Source organism: Hippocampus bargibanti, linkage group LG20 (assembly GCF_051943395.1).
Source record: "Hippocampus bargibanti isolate YZ-2025 linkage group LG20, ASM5194339v1, whole genome shotgun sequence".
Classification (NCBI taxonomy): domain Eukaryota; kingdom Metazoa; phylum Chordata; class Actinopteri; order Syngnathiformes; family Syngnathidae; genus Hippocampus; species Hippocampus bargibanti.
Window position 1 is genome coordinate 887,966 of NC_142753.1, and position 20,197 is coordinate 908,162.

A 20,197-nucleotide genomic window follows, 5' to 3' on the forward strand; every position below is an offset into this window, starting at 1 on the left:
TTTTATATATTATTTTATGCATGAAATTGCACATTGAAATGCTGACCAACACATAAAAAGCAATGTATATCTCGGAAAATGTTCAGCAAAATGGCAAAGACACAAATAACAAACATAAATGTAACCCAAGCTAATTGTACGTTCGCGTGATCGTAATCTTCCGTACGAAAGATTACGCTAACATGAACGTGTAAAACTAAAAAAAGGATAAAGAAAAGAATTATGAATAGGATTTCACAGCCTCCTCATTCTTTAGTATCGTACTGATCGTAGATTTCGCCATGCTGTATTCCCTAGCCAGATCAGACACTCGCACACCTCCTTCAGAGTTTGCTAATATTTCTTTCTTAAATGCAATAGTTGTACGCACTACTTTTCTTTTTTCACTTGTAGCAGCGTTGCTGCTTGCACTGACTTTCTTTGGAGGCATGATTAGGGGCTAAAACACTTCGTACACCTATATTAAACGCAAGAGCAAAACGCAGAATGTCCGTACGCGACAACAGTTTGTCAAGAGCGAGTTGACAGCCGACGTCCGCCGGCTACTGTCAATTCCCTCATCACAGACATTTGGACATTTAAACCAGACGCTGGCACTCACCCAGCGTCGGAAGATACTACGCCTCGCACCTCGCCCGTGCCTTGAACTGTTATCGGTACGAGAGTTGCTTCGCCTGAGGTATTTATTAGCCTCGATCGCGTCAGTTGATACTCAGGCAGGAAGCTTGAGGGTTCTGCGCAGTATCCGTGCTGTTCCCAGCACTGCGCATTTCTGGACCAACATATCCAATGTTGTTCCCGGGATCTGTTGCAACCACTCGTCGAGTTTGGGGGTCACTGCCCCGAGTGCTCCGACCACCACAGGCACGACTGTCACCTTGACCTTCCAGGCTCTCTCCAGCTCCTCTCTGAGCCCTTGGTATTTCTCCATTTTCTCAGGTTCCTTCTTTCTGATGTTTCCATCACTCGGGACCGCTACATCCACGACAACGGCTTTCCTTTGCCCTTTATCTATGACCACGATATCTGGTTGGTTAGCCATTACCATCTTGTCAGTCTGTATCTGGAAGTCCCACAGGATTTTTGCTTGGTCATTCTCCACCACCTTGGGAGGTGTTTCCCATTTTGACCTTGGGGTTTCCAGTCCATACTCCGCACAGATGTTTCGGTAGACTATGCCAGCCACCTGGTTATGGCGCTCCATGTAGGCTTTTCCTGCCAGCATCTTACACCCTGCAGTTACGTGTTGGATTGTCTCAGGTGCCTCTTTGCACAACCTACACCTTGGGTCTTGTCTGGTGTGGTATATCCCTGCCTCTATGGCTCTGGTGTTCAGGGCTTGCTCTTGGGCAGCCAGGATGAGTGCCTCTGTGCTGTCCTTTAGGCCAGCCCTCTCTAGCCACTGATAGGACTTCTTGAGATCAGCCACTTCTGTTATGGTTCGGTGGTACATCCCGTGTAGGGGCTTTTCCTCCCATGATTGTCCCTCTTCCAGCAACTCATCCTCTGTTCCCCATTGTCTGAGACATTCTCTGAGTACATCATCCGTTGGAGCCTTCTCTTTGATGTATTCATGGAGCTTGGATGTTTCATCCTGGACAGTGGCTCTCACACTCACTAGTCCCCGGCCTCCTTCCTTACGGCTTGTGTACAGCCTCAGGGTGCTGGACTTGGGATGGAACCCTCCATGCATGGTGAGGAGTTTTCGGGTCTTAATATCCGTGGTCTGGATCTCTTCCTTTGGCCACCTTATTATTCCTGCAGGGTATCTGATCACTGGCAGGGCATAGCTGTTTATTGCCCGGGTCTTGTTCTTGCCATTGAGCTGGCTTCTGAGGACTTGCCTCACCCGCTGGAGGTATTTGGTCGTAGCCGCCTTCCTTGTTGCTAGTTCGAGGTTGCCACTGGCCTGTGGTATACAGAGGTACTTGTAGCTGTTTTCAATGTCTGCTATTATTCCTTCAGGGAGTGAGAACTAGATACAATTATCACAGAGAAAGCACCTACAAGGGATCATTCCTGAAGATGGTGAAAGAAGCCTATGTGTGTTTCTCATAGAATATCTTGTTTTCTATCCTTTCACCCCTACCCCATCCCTTTTCAATTGCTGCTGTGGACTGCAAATTTCCCCATTGTGGGACGAATAAAGGTATTCTGATTCTGATTCTGATCAAGTGTTTAATGCTGAGGAAACCGGACACTCCATTCCATCAAGCCATTAACGACCATCACATAGGTAAATAAAATGACTTTATTGTATAGTATAGCTTATTTTTTTAATCATAATACTAGAGCACATTTATTTTAAGGCTTAGAAAATTAGAAAGTACAAAATTATGTTTTATGAGGACCTGGGAGCGGATTATTCTCATTTTAATGGTTTTCTATGGGAAATTAATTATTGGAATACACACTTTTCGCCTTACACACCCTGTCTGGGAAACAATTAAGTTTGTAAGCCAAGGTCCCACTATGTATATATATATATTTAGAATTTATTGGATATATATACACAAAACTTAAATGAATGAATAAATGATACGGAAAGGCATCAATTCTTTCCAGGCTGTTAAACTCAAATTTTATTAAGGTGTACAAGAGTACCATTTCAAAATTCTGCGCGTGCACCACTTTGTCTGTACTCCATCTATCCACGGCACCATACTACCCCCGAGCGGCCAATACGCGCCACTGCAGTCTGTTTTTATTTACTGCATCCATCCATCCATCCATCCATTATGTATTCTTCTTATCCTCATTAAGGTCACGGGCAAGCTGGAGCCTATCACACTTGTCTTCAGGAAGACACCCCGAACTTGTCACCAGCCAATTGCAGGGCACGCAAACTCACAACCATCCGCTCTCACAATGGCACCTTTTAAATTTCATTGGAACAATAAGAATAAGAAAGTCTTTAGTAATCACACACTGGGGAAATTTGCATTCTACAGCAGCAATGAAAGAGGAGGGGGGATCGAAAAAAGACAAAGTATTGCATGCATAAAATGTTTCGAAAACTCAACTGTACAACCGCACAAACTGTTTCAGAAGAGAACTGTATACAGCGCAGAAGTTTAAAATATAACAACTAGATAGAAGCATATACGCAACTGCATGTGTGCTACATAATTGGGTGTGCTATTGACAATATATTGGTGAGGCGAGTCCAAATGTTCACATGTTTATTGAGATGCCTGAAAGCAGTCGGTAGAAACGAGCGGCGGTATCACTCCTTCTTGCAGCCCGGATGTAGCAGTTTCTGGCTGAAGGAGCTCCCCAGTGCTGTCAGGGTGGGTGGGTGGGTGGGAGGGGGTGTCCATCATAGCCTTTAGTTTAGCTAGCATCCTTCTGTTGACCTTCTATTTTGCTTCTACACCATAGAATGTGACTGTTCTGTTTTGTGACTGTTTTATGCTCCACAAAGAAGAATCAAGTCCATCAAACCAAGGTATAGAAGTCTATTTTTCACACTTTTTACTATGAAACAGCAAAAGGCTCATTAAATCAGATGCTGCTTGGATTGCGTGAAATGTTTTGTTTGTTTGTTTGTTTTTTTTGTAAGGGGGCGCTTTTTTTTTTAAATGCTCATTTTGGTACTTGCGGATTACTTTGGCGAATGTAGGCTCTCACAACTCCAGGGAAGGAGACAACTGCGGAGGAGGACAAGGAAACTGTATTTAAGAGATTTTAGTATTTTTATATTTCAAGCCCCAAACTTTCCATCCATGTTTGATGTTTTGAGTTATCCGGAAGATGACGCAGATGTACATAAAGATATACGTTTGGCTCGGCTCACTAAAAATATCTTTTGGCTCCCAAATGGCTCCTCAGTTTGTTTGTTTGTTTTTTGGTTTTTTTTGGTGCTTAAATTAATTAACTATCATGTAAAATTATGTGAAATACGAATTACTCATGTAAAAAATACACGATATAAAATAGTTTCTTTATATGCTAACTATTAGCTGTCTATAGGCAGTGGGCAGGTCTGTTAGGCAGGTGTGTTTGCTCTGTGATGGGGTTAGGCGTCCCAGCAGGGAGACTCGTGGTGTCTCCCTGTCTAAGTGAGCATGCCACATAGACAGTAGGTTATTGTAGGGCTTGTCTACCTACGCATGTAAAGCCTGGAGCCAGCAGATTGCGTGGAGGAAACCACCAGACTGGTTCAACAGGCATGAAGGTGGGCCCAGCAAAGCGTTGTGGAGCGCAAGTAGGGCACAGTGAGACACGTAGAACACTGTGGTCATCCACTGCATCCCGACCCATCCCCAGTCGTCTTGACTCTGTCTTGCATGCCACTGAATTCTGATGGGCCGGGACCAGTGAGTGAGGCAGACCACCAAGCGCAACTCTCCTTCACTTTAATCAAACTCACACGCAAGTCATTTTCACCACCCCCCACTCCAGTGAAGATGGTCATCTCTTTCCAAACACCATTAGCTGTCTAGCTGACTGACTGTAAACTGTTTGGCTGGCTAGCTGTTTGCTATCTGGCTATCTATCAGCTACTTGTTAGCTATCCATTAGCTAGATGGCTAGCTATTAGCTGTCTAGCTGGCTGGAAGCTGTCGAGCTGGCTAGATGTTCTGGCTATCTATTTGCTATTTATTTGCTATCCATTAGCTACCTAGCTTGCTTTCTATCTATTTGAGTTACTTTGGGGTTGAGTGAACGCTGCCACGTGTGGCTGCTGCTCAGTTTTGAAAAGGGCTTTAAAATCAAATTAATTAGTATTATTATTATTATTATTATTAGTATTATTATTAGTATTAGTATTATTATTATTATTATAAAAAAAGTTTTGCTATCTTGCCATCTTTCTGTATGTACAGTAAAGTCTCGTTATATCAATATTCTCGGGAGTCCGAAAAATATCGATATAACCGGGACTATCGATATATCCGACCCTGCGCGCATGTAAATTTTCTCCTTGCGTTCATAGAAATAGTATCGTAATAAGCGGTACTATCGATATAACGAGACTTTACTGTAATATGTAATGGCCGATGTGGAGTTTACACGACAGGATAGTATACAATGTCAATCTGTTGCTTTTAAGCACTGTTTTCTATTGAATACTATTATATGACAAACTGTTTACAGTTCATTTATAAATGTTATAACTTTTAGTGTCATTTTTATCATTTTATATTTCATATTATCGATTTTTATTACTGTATAACTGTACCTGTGTATGTATACCAAACTCTTTACTGTACAGTTCATTGATAAATGATATATACTTAGCTTTTAGTGTCCTTTCTATCATTTTATATTTCATATTGTCGATTTTTATTACTGTATAACTGTACCTGTAATGTATACAAAACGTTTTGCTGTACCGTTCATTTATAAATGTTATACATACCCTGCTCTCCCTGCTAACGGTCAGAAGAGGTCGCCCGACACACTCACGCTCGGACTCAGGTGGACGGCGAAGGAAAAAAGCAATGTGCAGTATTACAGGGGATGTTGCCGAGACGGTTTCCGCACTGTATAACTACTGTCTTGAGTGTAGTCAGCCAGTAGATTGCTGTGGGAGTGTGTGACACGCTGGCTGACCAAAATTGTAGTACGTGTTGCCAGTTGCTTGCGCGTTGCGGTGCCAGGCGTAGAATTAAAAAAAAGGGTCTGGTGGTTGTGGTCGTAAGTACGGGTGGTCGTAACTCGCCCGGTCGTAACTCGGATATTACCTGTATTTAGTTTTATCGGTGAGCCAGATGCAATCATCAAAAGAGCCATAAATGGCTCACGAGCCATACGTTCCCGACCGCTGCCTTAGAGTCTCCATCGGACGAGTTGGACTGATGTATGTGTTTCTGTTTTTTCTTCTTTAGTTTAACATCTCTCCGTTTTTACTCTGTTGATTTATAATAACCTTGTGGAGAAATGCGCTATCTTGCCCTCCTTAATTTGCCCGGGTTGAAACCATCCCCAAGTTGCCACGGAAAACAATTTTATAGCTTGTTGGTGACTCTGTCTCACTTTAAGTGGTGTTCTGCCAGTTTGTTAGAGTGCTGTTATTAAATTGCCAAGCTCTTGTCTGCATGACCTGCCATGAATAAAAAATATGTTTACTGTAAATTGCACACCAGCCCTTCTCAAATACCATCTGCCGTCCCAAAATTTGCTGCGCTCACAAACTCTGGAAATAGACGTCCCCCAGATTGACTCCTGAGGAGACTCGATTCCATATCGGCTTGACAGCCTCATCGCTGTTCACTCACTTGACTTATTGCTGTTTTCATTTACTCCACGCAGATATTACACAGTAGGCAGCTTTCTGAAATGCCGAATGGGACTCACTCACTCAGACTCACTCTCTTTCTCTTTCTCTTCCTGTCTCTCTCTTTCTCTCTCTGTCTCTCTCTCTCTCTCTCTCTCTCTCTCTCTCTCTCTCTCTCTCTCTCTCTCTCTCTCTCTCTCTCTCTCTCTCTCTCTCTCTCTCTCTCTCTCACACACACACACACATAGACACACACAAGCACACGCAGACACACACAAGCACACATACCTTTCTCCTGCCCACATTTTCACATGGTTTTAAGGGATCGTTTCTTGTTATTGGTCAGTGGGTAAGAAAAGTCAAAGACACGTCGTGAGCAAAACACGGAAAAGGAGAAAAGAATCTGCTGGATCCCAGTCAGCTGGCCGCCGGCTTCGGCTCACAGCAGGGTAGCCCGAGTAGGATGGCGCCACATGACTGGAAGGCAAATCATAACCCACCCACTGTCTGAGTGGAAGATGATAAGGCTTCATTAGCATAAGTGTATTTTCGATTTAAATGGCTGCTAAAACAAAAGGGCAGTTGATTAGGGTTCCTCCATCAGGATAGCATTGAAGGTGCTCGCTTTGAGAGGATTGTTGTTGGTGGCAAGACAATGAAATCACGTGAAGGCAGATGGGAAAAGCTTGACGTGAATACAAGACTGGAAGGGCAGATGGATTTTTCCAGGTGGGATCAGCCTGTCGAGCCCCCATCCCATAAAAAGAGCCACAAGATGGATTCACAAAAGAGAAAACCCGACAGTCGGGTCGAGTCTGCAGGGCTTTCATCTCAAGAGACAAGCAGCCTTCACTTTCACAAAAGCCTCCTTCAGCTTTGTCAACAAATGTTGACATATTTGACACATTGGACTTAGCGCACAGAGATTTGGCGGCATGGGAAGATGCTCATTTCAATCATACGGGTTTTAAAGTGTGTCTCACTGAGCTGGTTTGTGTATCCTGTCATGTGCCATTACTGCACTTTGTATCGAGACAAAAGACAGAGCAACCCATCCCAAAAACATATATATATAAATAAGTAGATGTATAAATTCATAATTTTCAATTTTTATGTTATATTAAAGTAACCCTTTCGTGCACCCTGGTAAACTGTCCACTGTTGTAACTGCTGTCCCTGAAAGAATTCAAGTGAAACAAAAATTGCAATCACTTATTGCATAAAAAAATCAATGCCTACTGAGAAAGAAAAATTCAATACATACATACATACATACATACGTACATACATACATACACACACACACACACACACGCACACACACACACACACACACACACACACACACACACACATACATACATACATACATACATACATACATACATACATACATACATACATACATACATACATACATACATACATACATACATACATACATACAATCTGGATTGGTACTTTCGTCTACCTGGTTCAAATTATATATTTACCTCTTATTTAATCATTTGCATAAATAACAATAACATTATGACAAATAACATATGATCTAAATGACAAAAGTACCGTATTTTCCGGTGTATAAGGTGCACAGGACTATAAGGCGCACTCGCAATGAATGGTGTATTTTCTAACTTTTTCCATATAGTGCGAAAAATGTGAAATTCCAACGCTCCTCACATGACTTTATTCTTGTAAATTAAAGAAGTACAGATGACGGCTGAAGAAACCTTTTCATCGATGGACCACTCCTGGCAAATGCATCAAACAATAAACAAAACAAGAACTGTAATCATAAAAAAACATCGGACCAAGAGAAACAAGCATAATTACCAGGTATCAGGTACCAGGTTCAATTCCAACAAAACCTGGGCAAGAGAAGTGGCAAGGCATACAATTGACCGGCAAACAGATGCCTGTAGGACAGGCCTTTCATACTCCGTGAATTAATTAGGAGATTGGCGGCAGGCGTATTACAAACTGGGAAGCGAAAGCCCGCTACCTGCTGCCGAACCGCAACATGACACATCTACCACTGAGGGGCGCGACAGTGCATGGTCAGACATGGCATACTGTACCTTCATTTTTGATATGGGTGATTTTTCTTTGATTTTCACATGGACAAAGTCTTTTTAATGTTTTAATATTCTGACAAAAGTTATCAATGGCGTGTTGAAAGAATGAATATACAAATTTTATGAATATATATACAGTGTGACCTTGGCCAACGAACTTAATTGGTTCCAAGACAGAGTGTGTAAGGCAAAGTGTGTATCCCAAAAATTAATTTCCCATAGGAAACCATCAAAATCAGAATAATCCGTTCCCAGGTCCCCATAAAACATAATTTTCTAAGCCTTAAAACTACACAAAATATACCTTAATGTATGTATAATAAATGTGCTATAGTATTATGATTAAAGAAATAGACTGGACTGTACAATAAAGTCATTTTATTTAGCTTTGTGATGGTCGTTAATGGCTTGCAGGCTCTGGAGGCCGTGGGGAAAGAAATGCAAAATGCCTTCTAGGGAGGAAAAAGTTAATGGCTTGATGGAATGGAGTGTCCGGTTTCCTCAGCATTAAACACTTGATGAGGAAAATAGGCTTCTTTCACCATCTTGAGGAATGATCCCTTGTAGGTGCTTTCTCTGTGATAATTGTATCTAGTTCATCAATTGTGATCTGTTTAGCTGGGTTAATAGCTTTTTGCATCAAGTGTACAGATGACTTGCGCGGGTTATTTGTGGAGCCTGATTGATGGGATATTTAACCTTCCAGTCTACACTCTGCAAAGTTGAAATATTTTCTATCCATTTTCTCACCATTTTACTTGTTTTCTTCTCCTTTTCTTTTTTTTGTTTTCCAGCTCTGTCCTCTCCATTTTCGTGTGTGTGTGTGTTTTTTCGTGTTGTATTCAGATATCTTTATCGCTTGCAATAATCACTATTTTTCATACAGTATGTACATGTTGGCGTTCGTGGTTTGTCTCGTGTGTGTAGAACAATGTCGAGTGCTACTCAGAGTCACTATTGCAAGAGTGTGTTATGAAAATTATAAATGACATTTTTATTTAATGCATACATTTATTTTTCACTTCACGACAGTACAAAAGCATGCTAGATATGCAATCTATGAACTCAAGGAGAAAATTACATGCCATATCAACGATCCCCCATTTATTGGCCACTTTTAAAGCAGTTCGGCGCAGGATCGGATATGTCGATAGTCCAGTTGTATCGGTATTTTTCCGACTATCGATATAACATGACTTTACTGTAAATATATATATATATATATATATATATATATATATATATATATATATATATATATATATATATATATATATATATATATATATATATATATATATATCGATCTGTCGTGGTGAAGAAGGAGCTGAGCCAAAAAGCAAAGCTCTCAATCTACCGGTCGATCTCCGTCCCAACCCTCATCTATGCTCACGAGCTATGGGTTGTGTCCGAAAGAACGAGATCCCGGATGCAAGCGGCCGAAATGAGCTTTCTTCGTCGGTGTCCGGGCTCTCCCTTAGAGATAAGGTGAGAAGCTCAGTCATCAGGGAGGGCTCAAAGTCGAGCCGCTTCTCCTCCACATCGAGAGGAGCCAGATGAGGTGGCTTGGGCATCTGATTAGGATGCCCTCGGGACGTCTCCCTCCTGAGGTGTTCCGGGCATGCCCCACTGGCAGGAGACCCCGGGGACGACCCAGAACACGCTGGAGAGACTATGTCTCCCAGCTGGCATGGGAACGCCTCGGGATCCGCCAGGACGAGCTGGAAGAAGTGGCTGGGGAGAGGGAAGTCTGGGCTTCCCTACTGAAGCTGCTGCCCCCGCGACCCGACCCCGGATAAGCGGCAGAAGATGGATGGATGGATATATATATATATATATATACTGGTCGACTGGGGAGCGCTGGGATAGGACCGCCCCCACCCCGGACTCCGATGCGTCGACCTCAACCGCGAACGCGAGGTCCGGGTCGGGGTGACGTAAGACCGGAGGGTTGGAGAAGGCGTGACGGAGGCGGTTGAACTGAAGTGACGGAGGCGGTTGAACTCTGCGTCGGGTGTCCACCTGAAGGGGACCTTGGTGGATGTGAGATTAGTAAGAGGGAGTGCCTTCTGACTATAACCGCGGATAAAGCGGCGGTAGAAGTTGGCAAACCCCAAAAATCGCTGAAGTTGTTTGGAGGTCATCGCCAACATCTTGCCGGCGTAACACATCCTGGGCACCCTACGGTGGGAGGTTGAGAGGAAAGTTCAGGAGGCCCAGGGGGGTAACCCTATCGCCAAGGGTTGCCCGCTGGATCGTCTGTTCGTCCCTCCCACTCTACGCACCAAAGTGCTGCTCTGGGGACACACCTCCAGGGTCGCCTGTCACCCGGGGGTCAACAGGACGATCCATCTCATCACCGAGCGGTTCTGGTGGCCGGAGTACAGGAAGGACGTCACGGAATTCTTGAAAGCATGCCCCGCCTGTGATCGTGGGAAGGTCTCCCACCAACCCCCGGCGGGACTTCTCCAGCCGCTCCCGATTCCCTCCCGACCCTAGTCCCATATCTCGGTTGACTTAATCACGGGCCTCCCCCCTTCCTGTGGCAAGACTGTCGTCCTCACCGTTGTGGACCGCTTCTCTAAGTCGGCCCACTTCATCCCGTTAACCACGTTGCCGTCCACCATCGAGACGGCTCAACTCCTAGTTAACCATGTCGTCCATCTACATGGGATTCCGGCGGACATCGTGTCGGACCGGGGACCGCAGTTCGTGTCCAAGGTAAGGAAACGTTTCTGTCGGTCCCTAGGGGTGTCGGCGAGCCTGTCGTCTGGCTACCATCCCCAGACCAACGGGCAGACGGAGCGCAAGAACCAGGACCTGGAAGCGGCTCGCCGGTGTGTGTGCCTCCACCGTCCGGCGTCGTGGGCTCTCCACTTGCCGTGGGTGGAGTACGCACACAACACCCTGGTCTCCACAGCCACAGGTCGGTCTCCTTTCATGTCCGCCTGTGGTTATCAGCCGCCGCAGTTCCCCACCCAGTTTTTATTTATTTATTTATTTATTTATTTATTTATTTATTTACTTTTATCATTCACATACAGTAAATGCATTGCAACTGATCCCACTTATTGTACAAATGCACACAACTATAACAATTGTACAGATGACGGCTGAAGAAACCTTCTCATCGATGGACCACTCCTGTACGACCGAGAGCTTACACAGACGTATAACAATTGGTGTTTATAAATATAGTAATGCATTTTCAGATTCAATGAGATTTAAAAAGAAAGGAGTTTTCAATGAGTGGGAAAAAGGATAGAAAACACAGTGGAATTTTGACTCGTTTCAACTTTATTGATAGTTCAAAGACAGAAAGTAGACAGCAAGGTTAAAATATCACATCAATCAGGCTCCACAAAAAACCCGCACAAGCCCTCTGTACAATTTGAAGAGGAAGGACAAGGAACAGAATCAGCTATTAATGCAGCTTCTATTGTGTCTGCCTACATCTGTTGCTGTTGCAATGTCACAACTTCCAAGATGATCCTTGAGACACTTTATGCAAAAAAACTATCAAGTCAGCTGGAGGAAGAACTCTATAAAATTATTGCAGAGAAAGCATGGCAACTTCACTCGGATATCGTCACGAGGCAACCTGGAAGTTCGTCATCCATTGATGTCAAAGCAAGCCACGGATGGTGCGAGAACTTTCAGCGCCGTACAAGGATTCATAGTGTCATTCGTCATGGTGTGGCAGGCAAGTTCAAACGATAAAGCTGCCGAAGCTTACAAGGAATCATTCCTCAAGATGGTCGAAGAAGAAGGCTACATTCCTCATCAAGTGTTTAATAATCCATACTCCATTCCATCAAGCCATCAACGACCATCAAAAAGGTAAATAAAACAACTTTATTATAAAATACAGTTTCCTTCTTTAATTACAATACCGTAGCACATTTATTATATATAAGGTATATTTTGTGTAGTTTTAATGCTTATTTAGTAGAAAATTATGTTTTATGGGGAGCTGGGAACGGATTATTCTCATTTTCATGGTTTCCTATAGGAAATTAATGTTTGGAATACACACTTTTCGCCTTACACACTTTCTGGGAACCAATTAAGTTCGCAAGCCAAGGTCACACTGTGTATATATATATATATATATATATATATATATATATATATATATATATATATATATATATATATATATATATATAAAATCCAAACCGCTGGCAGTGTGAAGGTAAGTCACCACAATGCTGGGTTTTACATTCGCGATAGTGATGGGAGTTCCAGCTCCTATCAGAGAGCCGGTTCTTTTGGCTCGGCTCAGTAAAATAATCCGGCTCTTTTGGCTCCCAAATGGATCCTCGTTTTTTTTTTTTGTGTTCGCTTAAATTAACTACCTAAAATCGTGTACAAAAATATGTGAAAAACGAATTGCTCATGTAAAAAATACACTATATCAAATATTTTTGTTTGTATGGCTTTATTTATATGTGCACATAGAGCATTCACTAACGTTCATGTTCCCTGTGGTTACTCTGGTCTGATGATCAGCTGTCACTAATTCGCTTTTCATATAAGTAATACTATAATACCAAGGAGTAAAATGGATAATACAGTAATTGAATAATAACAGCATAATGTGATAACATTTGTCCACTGATCTCCAGTGACCTGCTCAAATGGCTCCAAAACAGTGCATGCGTCCTGCAGTAGCTCCCCTGCTCCTCTGCAAAGTTCTCAGAAATGTTTCTTTCATTCAACTCAAAACAATCCAGCAGACAGGTCATCACTTAGAAATTTTCAATCGATTCTTTAACCCCTGCCCCTTCTCCTCACTGCTGCGTGTGTCTGTAATTCTCCCCTTCCTCCTCTATCTTGACCAATCACGTGCGGCTTTAACCGAAGACTGGGGACGGGGAATGGAGGGGAAAAAAGAAGGCTACCATTTCCGGCTGCTTCTTAGGAGGCGGCTCTCTTCGTTCACTTCTGAGATCCGGCTCTAGGAATCTGCTCGTTCGCGAACGACACATCACTAATTGGCGAGGGTGACCGCAACGCAAGGAGGAAATTTCACTCCTGACCAAATTCTGCTGAATTTTTCGTCATAGTGCTAAAATCTCTCCCGAGGGGCCTCCACCATCATCTCGCTGGACCAAAACATCTTTCGTTGTGTCCGATTAAAGTCGTCTCGGTGAACGTTGGTGCTCCTCGGCCTAGTTTAGCTTCGGTTACCTTGCTAACCGCTAAAACCAAGGTGCCTGTTATTTTAACATCGCTCCCCAGACATCGAAAGCGTTCAGTGTTGTTTTTAAAAATCGTGCGAAAATGTGCGCAAGAATGAGATCAGAATACGAGGAGGAACTTTGTGGAGAAAAACAGGATCGCAAGGGACAACGTCAACTGCCGGATGCCATTTGCAGGATGCAGCCAAGAATCATTCTTCACAGATTAGGTGAGGTCACACTGTTTGTTTCGTACTCTTTCTGAACTCATTCCCTGCCAAACACGTACAAAACATTGTCCACTCCAGTGACAGTTTTTTCCCGTCATTTTCACTCAAACTGCAGGACCCACGGAATACAGTGATACCTTGGCTTACGAATTTAATTGGTTCCCAGACAGAGTGTGTAAGGCGAAAAGTGTGTATCCCAAATATTAATTTCCCATAAGAAACCATTAAAATGAGAATTATCAGTTCCCAAGTCCCCATAAAACATAATTTTCTACTTTCTAATTTTCTAAGCCTTAAATCTAGACAAAATATACCTTATTTGATGTATAATAAATGTGCTATGGTATTATAATTAAAGAAATAAACTGTACTGTACAATAAAGTCGTTTTATTTACCTTTGTGATGGTCGTTGATGGCTTGATGGAATGGAGTGGACGGTTTCATCAGCATTAAACACTTGAAGAGGAACGTAACCTTCTTCTTTCACCATCTTGAGGAATGATCCCTTGGAGGTGCTTTCTCTGTGATAATTTTACCTTGTTCCTCATCAATTGTGTTCTGTTTAGCTGGGTTGATAGCTTCTTGCATCAAGTGTACAGATGGCTTCTGCGGGTTGTTTGTGGAGCCTGATTGATGGGATATTTTAACCTTGCAGTCTACACTCTGCCTTTGAACTATCAAAGTTGAAACTTTCACTGTCGTCTGCCTGTCTCTTTAATGTTTAAACCACCTCCCTTCACTGCTGCGTTCTTGAAATCACGTGGCTTTAACCGAAGACTGAGGGCGAGGAATAGAGGACAATAACAGTCAGCTGCCATTTTGTTGTTCGGAGAACGGGCTCGTTCGCAAAAGACACATCACTCATTGAGGCAGCTCTGTGTGTGTGTGTATCCTCAAAAAAGTTCATATTCCAAGGTAAAAATTCCATAAATTTAACATTCGTAAACCGAAAAGTTCGTAAGCCAAGGGGTTCGTAAACTGAGGCATCACTGTATTGAGTTTTAGGACTACATAAAAATTCAACACAGCATTAGAAACCTTTGATTGTCATATAGTACACAATATACGGTATAGCGAATTACCCCAACAGTGTCGGGGAGTGAATCAATGTCCTCCCCGTGAATCTCAGTGAAGAGCTCCCACCTGGTTGAGTCAAAGCAGTCCCGCAGAGCCTCTTCAGCCTCTGTGGAACATCTTCTGACCGTGCGGGTCACAGCTGGTTGCCTGTGCACCAGGGGTTTGTACACGGGTTGGAGATGCACCATATTGTAGTCTGCTCTTCCAAGGGGGGCCACGGGGTAGGGTCTGTACGCATTCTTAGCATTTGAATAGAATAAGTCCAAGATGTTACTGTCTCAGGTAGCTCAGGTTACATATTGTGTGAATGTTGGGAGGGAGGATTGCAGGTAGACATGCTTGAAGTCCCCAGAGATGATGAAGAGGGCGTTAGGGGACTGGGTTTGCAGCCTGTTTACAACAGTCATGAGCCAGTTGCCGTTGGGGGAACGAATGTACACCGTCAAAGCTATGATGTGTGAGAATTCCCGCGGCAGGAAATGCGGCCGAAGGCTAACGGCTAGCAGATCAATGTCCCAGAGCAGAGTTTTTCTTGGACCGTGATGTGCCCAGGATTGCACCATTTGCCATTCACAAACACAGCAACTCCTCCTGCTTTCTGCTTACCGCTGCCTGCATTCCTGTCCGCTGGTACGAGTTGGAAGCCCTCCAACTCAGCGTGTGTGTCTGCAGTGATTGACGATAGCCATGTCTCCGTGACGAGTAGCAAGCTGGCTTCCCGGCACTCCCTCTTGTGTTGCGTTAACGCCGCTAGCTCGTCCATCTTGTTCGGTAGTGATCTTACATTCCCCATAATGAGGGACTGGAGAACATGTCGTTACTTTCTCCTCCTTCTGTGGCGATCTTTCCTGGCCCGACATCCCCGTTTTCTCCCCCTCAGCTCGACGAGGATGTCCGGTGTGGTGTCCGACAGCCCGCTATTAGCTCGCCATGCTAGCAGCTGCTCTCAACTATAAACAATGGGATCCCATGTGCAAGTGGTTTCCCCGTTCACAGGAGCTGTGAAAAAATAAAAAATAACGTCGATGAGCAAAAGTGAAGATGCCCACTGCAGGTTTCGGGAACGAAAATAAACAAAACACGAACGGTAAATAAATAAATACATAAAATAGTAGAATGGAAAGGGACTCAAAAGGGGAAGATGCTGCTGCAGAGGCAGCCGCACAGGGGGCGCCGCCTTTTAATTCAGATACTAATGTTTGGCTCTTCTGGTAAATTTTATTAATGCCTTGCTGTGCTTCGCTCAGGTTTTAATCAATGTGTCCACTTATTTTAGCTGCAATGATGCCTGACATGAAGGAGCTTGTGGAGAGGCGAGTTATTGGCCAATAGCTGGATGGGACTGCACCCATTAAAGGATCCTTCATGATCAGGATCATGTACCCGTTAGTTAGCCATTCTGTGTGAGTCCCATCCCTCAGCAACTGGTTCATTTGTGCTGCTAGGCACTCATGGAGTGTTGTGAGTTTTTTTAGCTAGTAGGCGTGGACCTTCCCCAGGCCTGGTGCTATCCAGTTTTTCCATATCTTAGAGTCTGCTGTATGCCTGCCACTGTATAATGGTAACCGGGTTCTGTTCAGGGAGGTTGCTGTGCTTCTCTCTTAGAGTCACCAGCCATTCTCCCATATGCCTTTCCAATACCTTTCGGGGTCCAGTCTTGGTGGGTACAATTTTGTGTTACCTGTTAATTCACCAGTTTATGTTCTTAGCGGCATGTTTAAAACATGCAAACAATGATTACCCTTCACATATTTGAGAAAAAGACAACAGCAGTACACAGGGTAAATCTTGAATTATAAAACCTTATATAGCCACAAACATTCATAGGCAGTGCCCACTGAGAGAATTGAAGAGACTTGTCATGGTGGCATCGAAGGCTTGTTCTTGGAAACCAATAATGCACCTTGCCCGTTGCCGATACAGTCCACGAATGTACAAAACCTCTGAGTTGTTCCACTCTTCTTTTCTGAAAACAGGACAATGAAAAAAAAAAGATATACTGAAGCTGCGATAAAGGTAGCGCAATATAGTGAGGGATCATTGTTTAGTAATCACTCTGTTTTGTGGGGGTTCAGAAACATCTCGCCAAAGGTGAAAAACATGAGGTAGAATTTGCACTCTAGGCTGATCCTCAACTTAAAAATGGTCAATGTCACACTCTGAACACAAGTAACCAAGGATATTAAAGAATTAAACGACCATGGAAACAAATAATTAAACAAAGAAAGAGCAATCCACTACTAAGTGATTGGATTGGATTGGATATGCCTTTATTAGTCTCACAGTGGAGAAATTTACATTTCACAGCAGCAAAGTAATGAAAGGAATGAAAGTGAAGGAGTGATGCTGGTAATGTCACATATTGAGTTGTAATCTGAAATCATCTCGCTCTCAGAGTAATCTTCAATGTAATTCTAAACCATAATTGCATGTGTGTTTGTCTTCTTGTGTCATGCAGACATCAGAAGAGATGTTTGTCATGAGCGGGTGGTTGCAGAGCCCTCTGACTTTAAAGAGGAAGAAAAGAGCCAAAATATCTCCCACTTCAAAGAGGAAGAGGAGCGCAGAGAGATCTCCCACTTCAAAGAGGAAGAGGAGGAGCATGCCCTTGACATGATAAAAGAGGAGGATCCAGAGCACCCTTGCATGAAAGATGGTAACAACACATTAAGCGCTGATGACGATGATGAGGAGGGTGAAGATGAAGAGTCTGATGGGAAATGTCACACTGACAACAAACCTTGGAAATGTTCTTGGTGTGGGAAGATGTTTACTTGTAACAATTATTTTAAAAGACACGTGAGAACCCACACTGGTGAGAAACCTTTCACCTGTTCAGACTGTGGCTGGAACTTTTTTCAGAAGGAACAATTAAAAATACACATGAGAATGCACACCGGTGAGAAACCTTTTGCTTGTTCATATTGTGTCCAAAGATTCTCTCAGAAGAGATACTTGAAAGGACACATGAGAATACACACAGGAGAGAAACGTTTTAGCTGTTCAGATTGTGGCCAAAGATTCTCTCAGAAGGGAAGCTTAACTAAACACTCAAGAATGCACACTGGTGAGAAACCTTTTGCTTGTTCAGAGTGTAGCCAAAGATTTTGTCAGAAGGAACACTTACGTAGCCACACAACAACCCACACTGGTGAGAAACCTTTTGCCTGTTCAGATTGTGGTAAAAGATTCTCTCAGAAGGTAAGCTTAACTAACCACACAAGAATCCACACTGGTGAGAAACCTTTTGCCTGTTTAGATTGTGGCCAAAGATTCTCTCGAAAGGGAAACTTAACTAACCACACAAGAATCCACACTGGAGAGAAACCTTTTACCTGTTCAGTTTGTGGCCAAAGATTCTCTCTGAAGGAAAACTTAACTCAGCACTCAAGAATCCACACCGGTGAGAAACCTTTTGTCTGTTCACGTTGTGGCCAAAGATTCTCTCGGAAAGAAATCTTAACTCACCACACAAGAACCCACACGGGTGAGAAACCTTTTCCCTGCTTAGCTTGTGGGCGAAAATTCTCTCGCAAGGCAAGCTTAAAAAAACATGTTAATACCCATACTGATGGTGTTTTGCCTGTTCAGATTGTGGCCAAAGATTATTTTGGAAAAGGAGTTTAAAAATACATGTGAAAACACACACTCGTGAGAAACCTTTTTCAGCTCGGTTTGCAGCTAAAAATTCCCTTGGAAGTATCAGTTTCAGAATCACAACTTTGATGATGAGATGAACAATCATCAATGTAATCTTCATCTTTCATCTCAGCGTGCTACATCATTATTGTTTTGGTTTGTATTGACCTTTATTAGTCTCGCAGTGGAGAAATGTACATTTCACAGCAGCAGATGTTTGATTTAGTTCTTCATTTTTCTTTCTTTGTGTTATTTTAACTAACTGTACCGTCCTTGACTATGTCTCCAGATATATTTTTCTTTGTCTTACAATGGATGTGATCCAAAATATAATAAAATGGAACAGAACTGGCCCCCAAAGAGGTTCTACCAGGCCCACGGAATAATTTAAAAGTGAAAAAGATATGCATCAAAGACACAGAATAGATATTTTTAATAGTGATCTTGCCGACTGTGCCGAGGCACTGATTCGTGTCAGGTAAACCGGGAAAAAAAATCTCTGAAGTGTGCTTTGAGGTGTGTGTTATGCTTTTGGCCACGCCCGATGCTTTGTAACGAGGATTGCTAAATATGCGTCACAAAACGGGCTTCCTACATCCTCGCCAACTCATAGTTTTGCGGGTCATTCGAAAAAAAGACGACAATAACTGACAGCTGACACAGATGCACACAACTGCCATCAAACCTTAAATCAGATTTGTTCTGCATTGAACGCATTTTGAACAGATCACTCCTAAAAAGGTAAGAATTATAATAAGAAGTGGGATATATATATATATATATATATATATATATATATATATATATATATATATATATATATATATATATACATACATAAGTCTTGTTATATCGATATTCTCGTGAGTTGGAAAGAATATCGATACAACCGGACTATCTATACTATACTACTACTATATCCAATCCTGCGCCAAACTGCATTAAATGTGGGCGATAAATGGGGTATCTTTGATATGGCATGTATGTATGGCATGAGCGTATCTAGCATGCTTTTGTACTGTAGTGAAGTGAAAAATAAACTTGTGCATTAAATAAAAACGTCTTTACCCTTGTTAATAACTATTTCTTTTCTAAAGTTCAACCAATGTAAAATCCTCACGTTGTCCTATACACATGAGAGAAACCATGAACACCAGCATGTACATACGTATGAAAAACAGTGATTATTGCAAGCGATAAAAAGATATCTGAATACAACACAATTATATACATGTATGAAAACAAAAACTGAAACATTTACATTATTTATGTTGATAAAGTCCGGCTTCACAGTGCAGAGGTCGCCGGTTCGCATCCTGGTCCGGCCTCCCTGTGTGGAGTTTGCATGTTCTCCCCGGACCCGCGTGGGTTTTCTCCGGGTCCTCCGGATTCCTCCCACACTCCAAAAACATGCATGGCAGGCAGATTGACCACAGCAAATTGTCCCTAGGTGTGAGTGTGATAGTGACTGTTGTACGTCTTTGTGTGCCCTGCGATTGGCTGGCAACCAATTCGGGGTGTTTCAGATGCTATTGCAGCAGTAATGAAAGATGTGAGCTCTGCAACACAGTTTTTATAGTGGTCGAGGATTACAGTGCAAGACACAAAAGCTGGTCACGTGACCAAGGGTGTTACAGATAGAGATTTCGCTAATGGTGGTACTGTATTGAAATCCTTAAGCACATATCGATTCAGCTTTAAGCTGCTTTTATATCGATGTAAGCAGACCAAATTGGCTGGCGGGAGATGAAAAGGCCATCGTAGTAACC

The 20,197-nt window shown here is 42.9% G+C and overlaps 1 protein-coding gene across 1 annotated transcript; it reads left to right on the plus strand.

The window, feature by feature from the left end:
- The first annotated feature begins 12,618 nt into the window (after positions 1-12,618).
- On the plus strand, positions 12,619-19,199 carry LOC148882570 (uncharacterized). The gene is made up of 2 exons (XM_089022817.1): positions 12,619-13,711; positions 17,248-19,199. Exons 1-2 carry the CDS (start codon positions 13,585-13,587, stop codon positions 18,414-18,416), a joined length of 1,296 nt encoding a protein of 431 aa, XP_088878943.1. The 5' UTR covers positions 12,619-13,584; the 3' UTR covers positions 18,417-19,199.
- The last annotated feature ends 998 nt before the right edge of the window (positions 19,200-20,197 follow it).